This window comes from Phyllostomus discolor, chromosome 1, assembly GCF_004126475.2.
Source record: "Phyllostomus discolor isolate MPI-MPIP mPhyDis1 chromosome 1, mPhyDis1.pri.v3, whole genome shotgun sequence".
NCBI lineage: Eukaryota > Metazoa > Chordata > Mammalia > Chiroptera > Phyllostomidae > Phyllostomus > Phyllostomus discolor.
In genome coordinates, this window is record NC_040903.2 from 49,273,832 (window position 1) to 49,288,308 (window position 14,477).

The 14,477-nt window shown below is 41.3% G+C and overlaps 1 protein-coding gene across 3 annotated transcripts in view; it reads left to right on the forward strand.

Moving 5' to 3' along the window:
• FRAS1 (Fraser extracellular matrix complex subunit 1) overlaps positions 1-14,477 on the forward strand; it is a 423,042-nt gene that overhangs the window by 267,880 nt on the left and 140,685 nt on the right. For all 3 annotated transcript variants that reach the window (XM_036022554.1, XM_036022552.1, XM_028505680.2), the window contains exons 23-27: positions 3,817-3,963; positions 6,573-6,713; positions 7,655-7,795; positions 9,340-9,480; positions 12,160-12,430. In XM_036022554.1, the coding sequence (XP_035878447.1) occupies positions 3,817-3,963; positions 6,573-6,713; positions 7,655-7,795; positions 9,340-9,480; positions 12,160-12,430 (841 nt within the window). The remainder of the gene's footprint in view (positions 1-3,816; positions 3,964-6,572; positions 6,714-7,654; positions 7,796-9,339; positions 9,481-12,159; positions 12,431-14,477) is intronic.

The window sequence follows — 14,477 nt, forward strand, 5'->3', positions numbered from 1 at the left end:
GTGACAAAAATATGTTGCATTAAAATATTTTTCTTCTGGGAAGCTTTTGTGTGGTACAGGAGAATCTCTACACAAATGCCTTTGCTATAATGGGATTTTATAGTCTATTTCCATTAAATTATGAATCTCCTAACCTTTGTTTTTAGTTTAAACTTAAGTTTCATTCTTTCTAAGATTGACTAAAGCATGCCCCTAAGTTGGGGTATCTGAATTTCTAGTACGTAAAAAAAAAAAATCAACAATGTCCCTTTATAATGCTCATCATTATAGATGATTATAGGCCTGACAATTTTAGAAAGTGTGCATCCAAGAACTCTTAAGGAAATACAGTCAGTATTAAGGAGAGGCATTAATAACCGGAGCTGAAGAGCTGTTGGGATTCTGGTTAAGGAAACCCTTAGAAATTATTCACTGAGCTCTAAAATTTAAGGATGACCAACTAAGATGGTAACTCTTTAAAAAAAAAAAAGAGATGATTAATGAGGTTCTCAGTACTTGAAACCATAGTGCTGTAGAGTAAGAGGAGGACTCCAGGGCTACCCAACCCAGCCGTGCACCCTCACTGACTTTTACAGATGAGGATGGAAGCTGGGTCCATATTTGGGGGGTGGCAGTTGTTTAGTTGCTTGACAGTTTTTTCTCATTGGCCCTAGAACTACCCGCCCCCACTGCTCTGCTGCCATAGCAGTATAGAATAAATGTCCTCCCTCATTCACATGATTACCTTTAACGGTTTGAAATTCAGTGCTGTCTTCCACTTGGACTTCTCTGCTCCAGGCAGAACTGAAGCTAATGGCATACTTAAACAGAAATGGATGGCCATCTCTCAGAGCTGCAGTAGAAAACAAGCCTATTTAAGAAGGAAAATGGACTTTACAAGCTGTGAGGTCCCTTCCTCCTCGAATGATGTTCAAACAGTGTCCCTGTTTCCATTGCTGGTTTTTGGTCCCCTCATCTCCTTCTTCTCTGTCCACTTCCCATGGGGTTGGAGACCTGCACCTGCTACTCCAGATGTGGTCATACCAACATAACTGCAACAGGACTGATACTTTGTATGGTCTGGATATCACAGGGTGGAGAAAATGTACCTTACCCACAATCCTCTGAAGAGGGAAGCTGAGAACCTAAGGCAGGGGCTTTGGTACATGCAGAATTGCTCTGAGCAAGGCAAGGTCATTTGCGGATTGCCCTGGAGAAGGGGGAGGGGTTAGGTGAGAGAGGAAGACTGGTTCAGATAGAAATGGTGGGAGGCCCAGGCTTCTCAGTGTGGCATTATTGCATCCCTCCAAATTCTCTTAATGTTTCGAGATGATCAAAGTAAATCCACTTCTCAGTGAAGGGGCTGAGTTTTACACTGAGGTGCCAAGAAGAAATGAAAGACTGAAAAAAAAAAAGATTCAGGAACCTGGAGACAGGCCAAAGCCTGAGGAAATAAACTCCAGGATGCTAGGCTGTGCACTGCCTGTGACCCTGGCCAGAGAACTAGCATTGGGACCGGGTTTTGCAGCTCCACGTCAAGCAGGGGTTACGCTGACATTTAGTTTACACGGAGTCTCTGCAGCTTAAGATTGCATTCATTTGTTTAGTAACCTTATAACACTTTTAGTAAGCTTTTAATCAACTAAAATTTTCAGATCCTTTTTATGGGAATTGCTATCTAGGTCTTTGGTACCCTCTATTTGTGTAATTTGTTATGGAACATAAATGCAGGACTTAACAATTTTGCTTATTTCATCTGATTACTTTTAGCATATTGCTTCAACTGGCTAAAATAAGTTTGAGTCCTTATTCTTTCAGCTGGTGAAACTTAACTAGTGTGTTTCCTGCAGAGATATATATATAGCATATTTAAATGTCATCAGCATATGGCATATTTAAATGTCATTAGCATGACTTCTTTGTTTTCATTAAAGTTATTAATACAAATATTGATCAAGGAAAAATGTAAGACTTGATCATTAGACTCTGAGACATTTTTTTTACCAGTAACAAAGATTCACTGATCACTTCTTGAGTATGCATTTCAACCATCTTCAAAACCACCTGCAACTACCAGACCCGCTCATGTTTGGGACTGTCATCAAACACTTGGCCAAAATTGGTACACCATGTGTAGAAATCCTGGTTAAAAATGGATAAAATTTAGTGGCATATAAGTTTCCAACACTTAAAATATTTTTTTCTAATTATTCCCAAATTATCTGAAACTCCTATCTAGAATTTTCCTGGGATCTTTAATTACAAATCTGCATACTCTAATAAACATGTTATGCCAATGGCCTTGGTAAAACAAGAGGGTTTTCTTTCTTTCTACTTTAGAGAGGTAATTTTCCTGTCTTGTGCCTCCTGCTTTGATATCCCATAGATCTAAAACTCTCCCGATCACCAGACTTTTCCTCTGACCTATATTTAGAGAAAATCTCAGAATGAAGGGAGATGCTGGTGTTTGAGTATATATAATTAAAATATCTGGCTTCTTTCATTTGTGTAACGAGTGTTTACTGAACACCTACAAAATGATAGATAACCAGCTAGATGCTGGGATTATTGCAGGGAACAAAACAAACCTGGTCTTAGCTTTCATGAAGCTTACAGCTTAGAGGATACAGATGTTAAATAATCACTTAAATGAAAATGGTTGTGTATGGCATGAAAGAAATGTATAGAGTGCTATAAAAGCAGTAACTGGGAGATCTATCCTAGACTGAAGAGTCAGGGAAGGCCTTTCTGAAGGGGAAACTCAAAAATGAACATGAGTGAAAGACAAGAGGCTTGGAGACTATACTGAGAGGACCCAAATATGTGTGTTAAGATTTCTGGGTAAAAAGGATAAAGGGAATGATGGAGGAGCAGTATTTGCATAAATGAAAGCTGGAAATTTTCCAGGATTCAAGAAAAATATGAGTTCATAGATGAAATTGACCTCTGAAGCCTGAACAGTATGAATAAAAAATATCACTCTGGTGGAAACATGGAAAATAGATTGCAAGGGGTCAGATTCGATTTGAGGAACTCATTAGGAGTCTATGGTAGTAGGCCAGTAGGAGATGATGATGGCTTGGATGTATTGGTGGCATTCGTGGATATGGAGAAAAGCAAAAAATTCTGAGGATTATATAGGAGAGTTCGATTAAAAAGATCCAGTGAGTGATTGGGAGTGAGAAAAAGGGCGGGGAGGTGGTCAAAATAGACTCCCAGGTCTCCAGCATGAACAGAGGAGTAGATGGAGAAATGCCAGTTGCTGAATTGAGGAAGGTGAAAGTATGACCAGCTTTGGGGATCATTCATGACTGCTTGAATAAGTAAGTGGCCACTGAGAATCACAACTGGGCACATCAATAAGCCAGATCATCTTAAAGTCCTTTGTATCTTAAAATATATTTCCTGAGCTCCATAACAAAGTTGGTGCCTAATTTTAATCTTGGCATCACATGAAATCTGAGTCCATGCCTCAGACTATAGGGGGCTTGCTTCCTTAAGATGTAAGGTTCAAATAAAACTACTGACTGTCATTTCAGAGGTCTGGGACTAAGTATAAATTCTGTTACTGAATTGCAAGGCAATTTAGATGTGGGATTTTCATTCTTGAGTTTATAATTTATCTCCTCTGGAAAATAATATTACCTTTTTTTATTTTGGAAAGCAAGACGAACATTTTCTGTTCCTGCTGATCACAGGGGAGGGCTATGAGCCATAATTAAAGAACAGGTTGGAGTGTGGCTTCGTTCCTTCACAGCATCTGTCTGGGTTTGATCAGTGCTCTAGTATTTGCAATTATAATCATCTGGTGGTCATTTCCTCTTCCTATCTGCTCAGCATGCGGCACACACTGCAGAAGCTGTGATTCACCGGCCAGCTGTACCTCCTGCCAAGATCCAAACAAGGTCCTGCTCTCTGGGAAATGTCAGCTTGAGAGCTGTGCCCCACAGTACTATCTGGACCTCTCCACCAAGGTGTGCAAAGGTAAAGCTCTTCCTGAATCATACAACATTTTTTTACTCAGTAATGCCCCGTTTACTGTAGATGTTCAATCCTCTACATGGGGAAAACCCTCATCATAAGTTTACACATTCTCTGATAACAGCAAGAAGTCTCTACATACGTATGTATGTATGCATGCATGCATTCATTCATTAGAAGTTTGATTAGGAAGGTGAAAAAATGTATTTGTTAAACAAATATTTTTGAGCACCTACTATGTGCCATACATTGTGCAAGGTATTGGTAACTAGGCCAGGGGTGACAAACTAGAAACCCTCAGGTTATATTTGGTGGGCCAAATATTTCAGTGTTTTAAAATGTTTAATATTTGCCTTTTAGAGATCAGAAAACCTCACATACAAAAAGTGAGATCTTCAATTTCTTTTGAAAATTCAGAAGTTCTGGCAAAATTGGATTTGTATGCCCAGAATGCAATAGGTTGGAGATGAGTAGCTGTTGTCTCTGTTGGATGGAGCATGATCTCTGCATGTCCCCACCATCCCCACTTTTGCCTTTTGCATCACACCAGGCCTACCCAGGGATTTACATGACCTCTCTCGGTCCTGTAGGCACTTGCATTTACAACTCGAGATTGCTAGACTCCACGCCTAATGAGGACAGGACTTGTATCTGATTTGCTGATCCCTGCTTAACATATTGAAGTGACTGAAGACATAGTCCTTGTTCTCAAGGAATTCATACTTACAAAAACCAATTGCCTTTCTCTCTGTTCTCCAGTGGTTGGAATACTAGAGGCTTTTGCTCTTTGAATGCCAGTGTTCTGCCAGAGGAGCGGCAGAGCTGAAGAATGGATTTTTCTTGCTCCCCTCTATTTCCCTTCTCCGCTCACCCATTCTACATTTCCCTCTCTAGCTCCAGTTCTGCCAGAGAAGCTAGGGCTCAGTATGGAGGGCAATCATCTTTCATGTAAACTCGGGATGCTTTAAGCCTTTGCAATATCACACACTTTCCATTCCGAGAAATTCTACTGGGTTGTCAACTTAGGTGGTCTGCTGTGCTACAGACCACAGAAGCTTTGGTATCTTTTTTCCCTCCTAACCAGTGGTCGTTAGTTTGTGGTGAAAAACAAGATTATCACAAATCCTCCCTGCTGTAAATGATTTCATAACCATACTGGCAGTTTCCAAGGCTCTGTGTTAGTCATTTTCCCTCAGGACTGATTCAGCCGAATAAATGAGTGAGATTAACTTTATAAATCTTCGTGGAAGCACATGTACTGTCTTGCACATTTACCTGCTTCCTTGGGACTTAGAAATATTGCATCGAGGAAGAGAGAAAAGTGACTAATGAAAGGTTTCCCCAGCTTCTTAGCAGGCGGGGAAGGTGGGGTGAGGCAGTGCCCAGTGGAGATAGTTCTCCAAGATAAACAGTTCAGCAAATATTTATGAAGCTGTTGCTATGTGTCGAGCACTGTGCTGAGTTCTTTACATTCATCATCTCATTCAATCCTCACAGCAGCCTTATATAAAAGGTACTACTCTCATTCCTGCTTTACAGATACAGAAACTGAGGCTTAAACAGTCTAAAGAAGCTGTGTGCAATGTGCAAATACAAAGTGGCATAGCCGTGACTCGCATACAGACTTACCTGACTTCAAAATCCAAGTGCTGGACCATGCCATGTTGTCCCTTCTTCCACGCACAAAGGACATACCTTATCAGCTAGAACATGGTTTCCAAACATGAGTTTTCTGACTGCATACCAACTGCCAGGGCCATTACAAACAATGGCAACAACAACTACAATAATCACAGCAAAAACACAGTAGCAGCAACATGTTTTTCTCTGTACCCAGCCCCTGAGATTGGCTGTAGTTTTGATGTTGAGCCTGATCACCTGTGTGTCAAACAATCCCACTGGACCATCTGGGTGCACATCTATGGCTGGAACCCACTAGAATATTAGCTCCTTGAGGGCAGGGCCTGCATGTATCACTTTATACTCTCGTTCCTGCTGTGTATCCTATAGGTGCTTGTCAAGTGAACGAACATATAAATGAGTCAGTTCTTCTCCCCTACGTGAGCTCTTCTGTTATTTTAGTAAGCCCTTTATTTCTGGACAGTTTCCTTTTGCCCTGTTTAATTCTACCATTTCTGGTTCTGTCTGTCCCGTTAGTCAGCACCTGGGTTTTGAGAAGCAGAGAGTCACGTGGCTGGTCTCAATGGAGGCAGCACATACATCTTAGTTGACACTCTGGCATCCTTTTCCTCTCAAGCATTTGGAGGAGGTCCAGATTAGGTGTGTGGAGCACATGGCCACGCCCTGTGGCAGGCTTTGCATGAAGATGTGTGGCTCAGGGATAAAGAACTCAGGGCCCATGGAATAAGGTCGAGTAGATCTGGCTCCTCAGCAGCCCCGCTGACAAGCGGGCTCTGCAGGAGCCTGGAGCGATCCATACATGCTCATGTCTAACATAATTAGGAAACACTAAACTTCAGAGAGGCTTTCAGACTGTACAAGGAGAGCCTACTTATCTGACATCTCTTATGTTGTCCTCATTTCCCTCCTCGCAGCTGCAGGCAGCATCCTTATAATTTAGGAAGCCGATCTAACGTGAGCTTTCTTTGCAGAGTGTGACTGGAGTTGCAGTGCGTGTGACGGGCCTCTGCGGACAGACTGCCTGCAGTGCATGGACGGCTATGTTCTCCAGGACGGGGCCTGTGTGGAACAGTGTGCGCCAACATTTTACCGGGACTCCGGCCTCTGCAAGAGTAAGTGCCCGGAGCCCCAGCTCTGTGCTCAGCCAAGCACTAGCCTCCTCTGAGTTTACTCTTCTGAGAAAGAGCCTGTGGCAAGTTTTCATTCTGGCCTTTCATCTAATTTCTGGTTTCTTTCCTAAGGAACTTTTCTTTAGTATAATGAAAATCTCTTTTTTCCCCTCCCATGCCCAAATATAACATTTCCTAAAATTTGAGGGTAGTTTCGGAATATTGGGGGTATATGGGCACAGAAACAGGTATGTTTGGACCATTGCTTCTGGATTTCCTTCAACGTTGAGCAGGCCTGTGTGCTCTGAGTGGAAATGGCTGTGTACTCTGGTCACTTGAGCACATGGAACAACCACGTGACTTTACCATCTACTTCTCACAACCCTCCACACACCTTCTATCTCACCATTGACTTTTTTGTCTCAGTGACCCCTTCTGCCTCAATTTAACACCACAAGATCCCCAGACTCTGAAATGCCCACCCAAAGTACACACACAACATTCTTGGGAGCATTCTGGGGAGACTTGGATAATTAACTGGATGAGTCAGAAAAAGATAGACATTTCAGCAAAAGCAGTCACAGAGAGCCAAAGACTAGTTAAGAATAATGAGAATGGCTGATATCTGTTCATTTCTAGTTTGCCTAGTATTTGCCATGATGTAATTTGATCTTCATCCAGGGAGCTGGGTGGGGCAGTACGTCTACTCCCATTTCATAGGAGAGAACACTGAGGCTCAGAGAAGTGGAGTATCTAGTTCTGTCATCCAGCTGGTAGGCACAACAGTCACAACCGGAAGCCTGGCTCCTTGACTCCTAGTCTGCTGCTTTGCCTAGCATACCAGTTTATATTGTTCAATACTGTCTAACACTGCCACACCATGAGGACCAGGGGCCCCTGGGAAAGCCATGCATGTTCCTGTTGATGGGACTTCTGTCTTTCAGGCTGTGACAGCCACTGTCTCCAGTGCCAAGGGCCCCATGAGTGCACCCGCTGTGAGGAGCCATTTCTCCTCCTGGAAGCCCATTGCGTCCAGGAATGTGGGAAGGGATACTTTGCAGATCATGAAAATCGCAAATGCACAGGTAACTTGGAAACCATGCTGAGTTCTCTGGAAAAAAGTAAAGGCAGCAAGCAATTCAGGTGTGCTGGTCTTCAGGTCACCAAGGAGAATGGGAATTAGAGGTAGCATGAAACCCCAGGGCGCTTGGCCTAAGTAAATGATGACTTCCCATGCACTCTGCCAATTGCTGGTTAAATAGAATACAGGCCGGCAGGCCAGTAATTCTCTTGCACAAAATCAATATTGTTCCTAATGGTCTTTATGGAAATGAAGCCAATATTTTATGGAATGTAAAGTTTATATTGAACAAAGGTGTAGTACCCACTAAACATGGAGCAACCCTATGGATACGAGCACAGAATTTTCAGTGTGTAGACTGAATAACTAGTGACCCTGATGTTGCTGCAATATCCTTGAAGAGTAGGATTTCTGGGGATACTTAGTGATACATTGACCTTTTGTTATAAAACTGAAGTTAAGCCCCAAGTCTTAATCACCTTGTCCACTGAGTTATTCAGGAGAGTTTCCTTAGTGTGTTTTCCTCATTTCTATCAAAACTTGGTACTGTTTGCCCCACTTTAATGAATACCTGACATTTAATAGTGATGCCACTACCCAGGCATAGCATTTTATATTTCACCAAATTTCTTCCATCTGTATTATATCATTTAATATTCACAATGGCCTGGTAAAATATGGAAGGCACTATGAATCCTGTTTTACAAGTGAAAAAAACAGAGGCTTAAGAGTATTAACTAGGGCAACATAAAATAAGATATTAAACCCAAGTCATTTTATTCTATTCCAGGGCCCTTTAAATTACACTGTGCTGCTTCTCTCTAACAGAATCTTAATTATGGAAGCAGAAAGATTAGGCAGTGAACACTCAATTTATAGATTATTAACTTGACCCAAAGAAGTAATCTATGGTCCTTTAAATAGATGCTCTCCTCGTGCATTTAAAATAATAGTAATAATAAGAATAATAACAATAATAAATAAAAGAGTAGCAGTGATAGTTCTAGTGTGATTGAGTCTTTTTGTGTTCTAATGTGTCAGTGTTCTAATGCGACCGGGCACTGTTCTAGTCACGACACGTTAGAACACATGGAGTCCTCCCAACAATCATTTGCATTAGGTGCTATTAGTTTTCCCATTTTTAAGACAAGAAAACTGCACCAAAGATTGACAAAGGAACTTGTCCAAGTCTGGCAGCTGGTACATGGTAGAGGAGGAACAGTACCCAGTGGCCACTCTAAACTTAACCACTGTAAACTGCCTCCCTTACAAGTCAGTGTGGTTAACTTTGTAAACAACCCGTTCACGGGAAACATTTTCAGACTGCAGTGTGGAAAGCACGAGGGCTCCTCCCTATTCACTTTCCTTCCGAGGGTAGACCAGCTCTCTATGGAAGTCTTCAGGACGCTGTTGGAATGTTCTTTTACTGCCGTTGGGGACCACGTGTTGTTGCTTGTGCTCTTGCACATCACTTCTTTACCGCTGGTGGCCCCGGCTGGGTGCCTGTGCCTTTGTCGTGCCTCATTTGGCGTGTCCTGCCTTCCATAGCCTGCCCTCAGGGGTGCTCTCAATGCAGCCACAGAAACCAGTGTCACCACTGCGACCATGGGTTCCTTCTGAAGAGCGGCCTTTGTGTTGCCAGCTGTGTTCCTGGCTTCTCTGCCCACCCTCCTAACGGAACATGTGCTGGTAAGTACTTCTCCACAATAGTTGGTAAATTCACCTGCCATTTCTATATGCAAAGGCTGGCTTTGCACATGCAGTTGACTCATGTGATGTGAAATGTGGGATTCCTACTCTGCGGGGAAACCCTGGTGCTGCTAGGAACAAGAAACTCTTTATAGGATATGAAAGATTTGGAAAACTTAACTTCTAAGAGTTTTTAGAAGAGAAAAAGAAATACTCTGTGCCTTGAAACTCAACTATCAGATCAGAGATTTGACATAAAACTTACGTTCCTGAACTACAACTATGTTATAGGAAATTACATGTATCCTTGTATAGATATAGTTTATTTATATTTATAAAAACTTGTAGAGCTACTTACACAATGGTACATCCTTTGTGTACATGCTGGAGATAAATTATAGATAAATAAGGAATAGTGTGAGCAACCTGCCCCATTAGATTGCAATGGATTGCAAGCCACACTGTTTGCCATTAAGAATAAGATAACAAGTTAAAGGGATGGAGCTAGTCTTGTTCAGCACATCAATAGACATTTTACCCTACCCTACAAAGAGAAGCAAATTTACATTCAGTCTTAATTTTGAACCTCAAAAGTTTTATAGGTGAGTAAAGCTTGGGAGTGCTGATACAGCTGAGCATTCCTTGGCTTTTGGGTAACTCTTATCAATAACAGTCGTATTTTCCATCTCTGTATGTCTGACGTCTAAATATATCAAGACTTCATATGAGAAAAAGTATCTTTGGCTTATTTTCTTGATATCCTTCTGGAAACCCCAAGTACTTGAAAATCAGCTTACTCCTCTTGAGATATAGTACAAGTCACTGTACAAATATCAATTCCACTTTCACTAGAGTAATCTTACAGTAGCAGTAGTCCTCCTGAAACTTGGCATTTTCTAACTGTCCTGTTCGACCTACACGTAGAAGGAAACACTACCAATTCAAGCTCAGGCAAAACAGTGTGCAGGAGACAGAATGGTCAGGAATCCTAATTCATCCATCAGATGTTTCCTATGAACAAAGACTGTAAAATTTTTAAACAAAGTATATATATTTCACATGAATTCTGAATATAAACCATTGATAATCCTTCACTGTAGATTAACTAGTATTGTTCTAACATTGGTATTACACACTTGCCTCTTTCCTTGCCCTTGGTGGGTCTGATGGTCAGACATGACAGATGTCTTAGCAAAGGACTGTGGTTCTCAACCCCGGGGCCCATTAGGGTTACCCAGGGAGTTTGTAAAGTCACCGAGGTCCCACCCGGAACATGTAAGTCAGGATCCCTGCTGGTGGAACCTCAGTATCAGTATCGTTTTAAAGATCCCTATGGGATTCTTTGCCATTATTATTATTAAAATATAATTTCCATACCATAAAATTCACCTCTGAGGTATGCAGTTCATTGGTTTTTGGTATATTCACAAAGTGTGGAACCGTCATCACTATCTAATCCCAGGACCTTTGCTCACCATAGAAAGAAATCCACTAAGCATTGGGAGGCTCTGCCCACTGCCCACTCACCACGGCCACTCGAAACCACTGACCTGCTTTCTGTCTCCATGAGTTTGCCTGTTCTAGGCCTTTCACATACATGGAGTCACACGATATGTGGCCTTTTACGTCTGGCTTCTTTCACTCAGTATAATGTTTTCAAGGTCCCTCCATGCTGTAACAGGTATCAATCGGTATGTCATTTCTTTTTATGCTTAAATTATATTCCATTGTGTGGATATACCACAGTTTGCTTATCTGTTCATCAGTTGAGGAACATTTAGGTTGTTTTCATTTATTAGCTAGTATGAATAATGCTGCTATGAACATTTGTGTGCACATTTTTATACGGATATATGTTTTCAATTATCTTGGGTATATGCCTAAAAGTGAAGTGGGTGGGTCATATGGTAGCTCCATATTTAATTATTTGGGGAACTGCCAGCCTGTTTTCTCAAGTGGCTGCACTATTTCACATTTCTATCAGCGATATGTGAGGGTTCTAATTTCTCTGCATCCTCGGGAGCAGGTTATATTGTGGTTCCTAGTGGGTGTGAAGTGGTATAGCTTTGTGGTTTTAATTCACATTTCCCTGACTGTTAATGATGTCAGGCACCTTTTTGTGTACTTATTGGCCCTTTTATATCTTCTTTGGAGAAATGTTTATTCAAATTGTTGCCTATTTTAAAATTGGGTTACTTTCCTTTTGCTGCATTGGGAGAGTTCTTTCTATATTCTGGATTGAAGTTCCTTTTCAGGGATATCTTATTTGCAAATATTTTATCACATTCTGCAGGTTGTCTTTTCACTTCCTTGCTGGTGTCCTTTGAAGCACAAAATTTTTTAATTTTAATGATGTCTAATTGATCTATTTTTTGTCACTTGTGCTTTTGTATTATATCTAAGAAAGCATTGCCTGATTCAAAATCACAAAGATTTACTCCTTACTTTCTTTTAGGAGTTTTATAATTTAACATATAAATTCAGATCCTATGCAATTTTCCTGTGCCTCTAGGGTGAGAAGCGATGGATTAGAAGGAAGCTTATGGTATACAAAAGCCTGGAGTCTCATCTTTGTAGTTCTGAATGAACATTACAAGCCTATTTCTTTCAAAACACACACAACGCACTTGGTGATTCATGAATCGCCAAACCTGACCTTTGGATTCATGTGTTTTCCAGGCAAAATTCACACTCCTGGTCTTCATGTGAATGGTTCTCTCACCCTTGCAATTGGTTCAATGACACCACTGGATTTTTCCCTCCTGAATGTCCAAGACCAGGATGGCAGGGTCGAAGACCTCCTGTTTCACGTTGTGAGCACTCCCACCAATGGTCAGCTAGTGCTCTCAAGGAATGGGAAGGAGGTTCAGCTTGACAAGGCTGGCCATTTCAGCTGGAAAGATGTGAATGAGAAAAAAGTGCGTTTTGTGCACAGCAAAGAGAAACCCAGGTGACTCCGTGTTCTGTTGTTTTCCTTCTGCCTCCTTTCTACCAGTGCCTTGCACCTTGCCCCATCCCCTTCTCCTCCCCCTTTCTCAATAGTTATCCCTTCTCTTCTGGGAAAGGTCGATACTCCACAAATGCCAAAGACTTTCAGCTGCCTGTCATTTCGCTGTAATTGCTCAGAGTGTGCTTTAGTTAGAGGCATTTTCATTTTATCACATAATTATGGGTAATTCTCTGATGTGACAGGAAAGTTCCTCGTACAATTACCCATTTTTTTGGCCCAGTAGAATGAAAACTAGTTACACACCCAGATGCTGCAGCTGTGCCTTCAACATCAGCGCAATATACTAAGAGTAGGGAGTGGCTAGAGGGTGGAGTACACACTTCTTGAGGTATCGTATGGGTCCTCGAGTTTCAGAGTTGGAAGGAAATGAAGAGTCCCAGTTAACTTTTTATTAGCCACTTTCTGGGATTAATTGTGGTTAATTTTTAAGCCTGATCCAGTTTTCCTCTGAGGCCTAGCACACTTCCTGCTGTGTCCCTACCCCAGCTGACATACGCTTAGGAATGCAATCAAATGTGAACACTAACCCGAGCAAATATAGCCATGTAATTAGCAGAGTAAATCTACTAAACAGAAATCAGAGAATGCACCCCAAAGATTAGCCTGTTGGATTATCCTTCACCCTGCTCTGCTTCATTAGTGCAGATAATTCGGAGTAGACTGTATTTGTAAACAAGGAGCTGATACCTAGGGATACCTAGTGATAAGGAAACAGTGACTATTTTCTACTGTCACCACTACATTTGAGATTTTTTTTTAAGGTTTGTGCTAGAATGTAGGTGGGGAGAAAGGTAAGTGGCATTTTCTCTATTTGCAGTTCAGAGCTGCTGAGCCAATAACTTCAAAACATCTTATAGGAATAAGAGCAAGTAATGCTCATGGAGTGCTACCAATGAGCCAGGCACTGTGTTAAACACTTTATGTGAAGTCCGTATCTTTATGTTTTCAGTCTCCAGATAGAGAAACCGAGCCCTGGAGAGTGTAAGTAATCTTGCCCAAGGCCGCGGCACCCCATGAGCACAGAGCTGAGACTCTGACCCAAGGCCGTCTGAGTGCATAGCCCATGACTTCAGCCACTCTGATTTCTGCCTTCTTACTAATAGTAGGAATAATGGGCATGCTTCCACTTTGCAGGGGCAAAGTATTGCTATAGAAGGAGCTTAAAGGTCTAGTGTTTGATGCCATAGAGTTACTCTTCAAACTCACGCTCCCTCTCCTGCATTCACTGTGTTTCAAGTATAGTTAAGTGTTTATAACACACACACACACGCCCACACCTGTAGTTGTTTGTCTTGGGATCACTATTGAAATCTGTATGAAATACAAAAAGCTTCAAAGACAACCAAAGTGGAGCCTCTTGTCTACTTAACCTTTTTAATCTCACACCATCTATTTCCTTACAGAGTCAGCTCTGTACACCGAAGTGGACAAAGAATGATAACTTTTTAGAGAATTTGTAGTACTTTTGGAGGGTACTCATTTAACATTGGATTTGTTCATCTAAAATTTTAAATAAAAGGAAGAATGAGAATGAGAGGAATAGTAAAACAAACAGAACTGGTAGAAACTCATGCCAAAAGGAAATGCTATGTCTCTTGCTCCCATCAGCTGAATTCTCTTGAAGTCTGGAGGTGGGGATGAAGAGAATCAGGATTTAAATGGGTCAAAAAATGAAGAGAAAGATAAAATGGGAGGGAATACAAGAAAACATTTTTTTTAAATCAGATTTATTGAGGTACAGTTTGCATTTAATGAAATTCCCTATTTTGAAGTGTACTGTTCTATGAGTGATAAGAAATGTATACTGTCTTACAGTTTTGAGACTGCAGTACATTCAAGATATAAAACAGTTGTATCACCCCCTAGAATTCCACTTACAGTCACTACCTTCCCCAGTCCCTGGCAACCACCAATCAGTTTCTTACCCTTGTAGTTTTACATTTTCTGAAATGTCTTATGAATGGAATCATACAGTATATAATCTTGT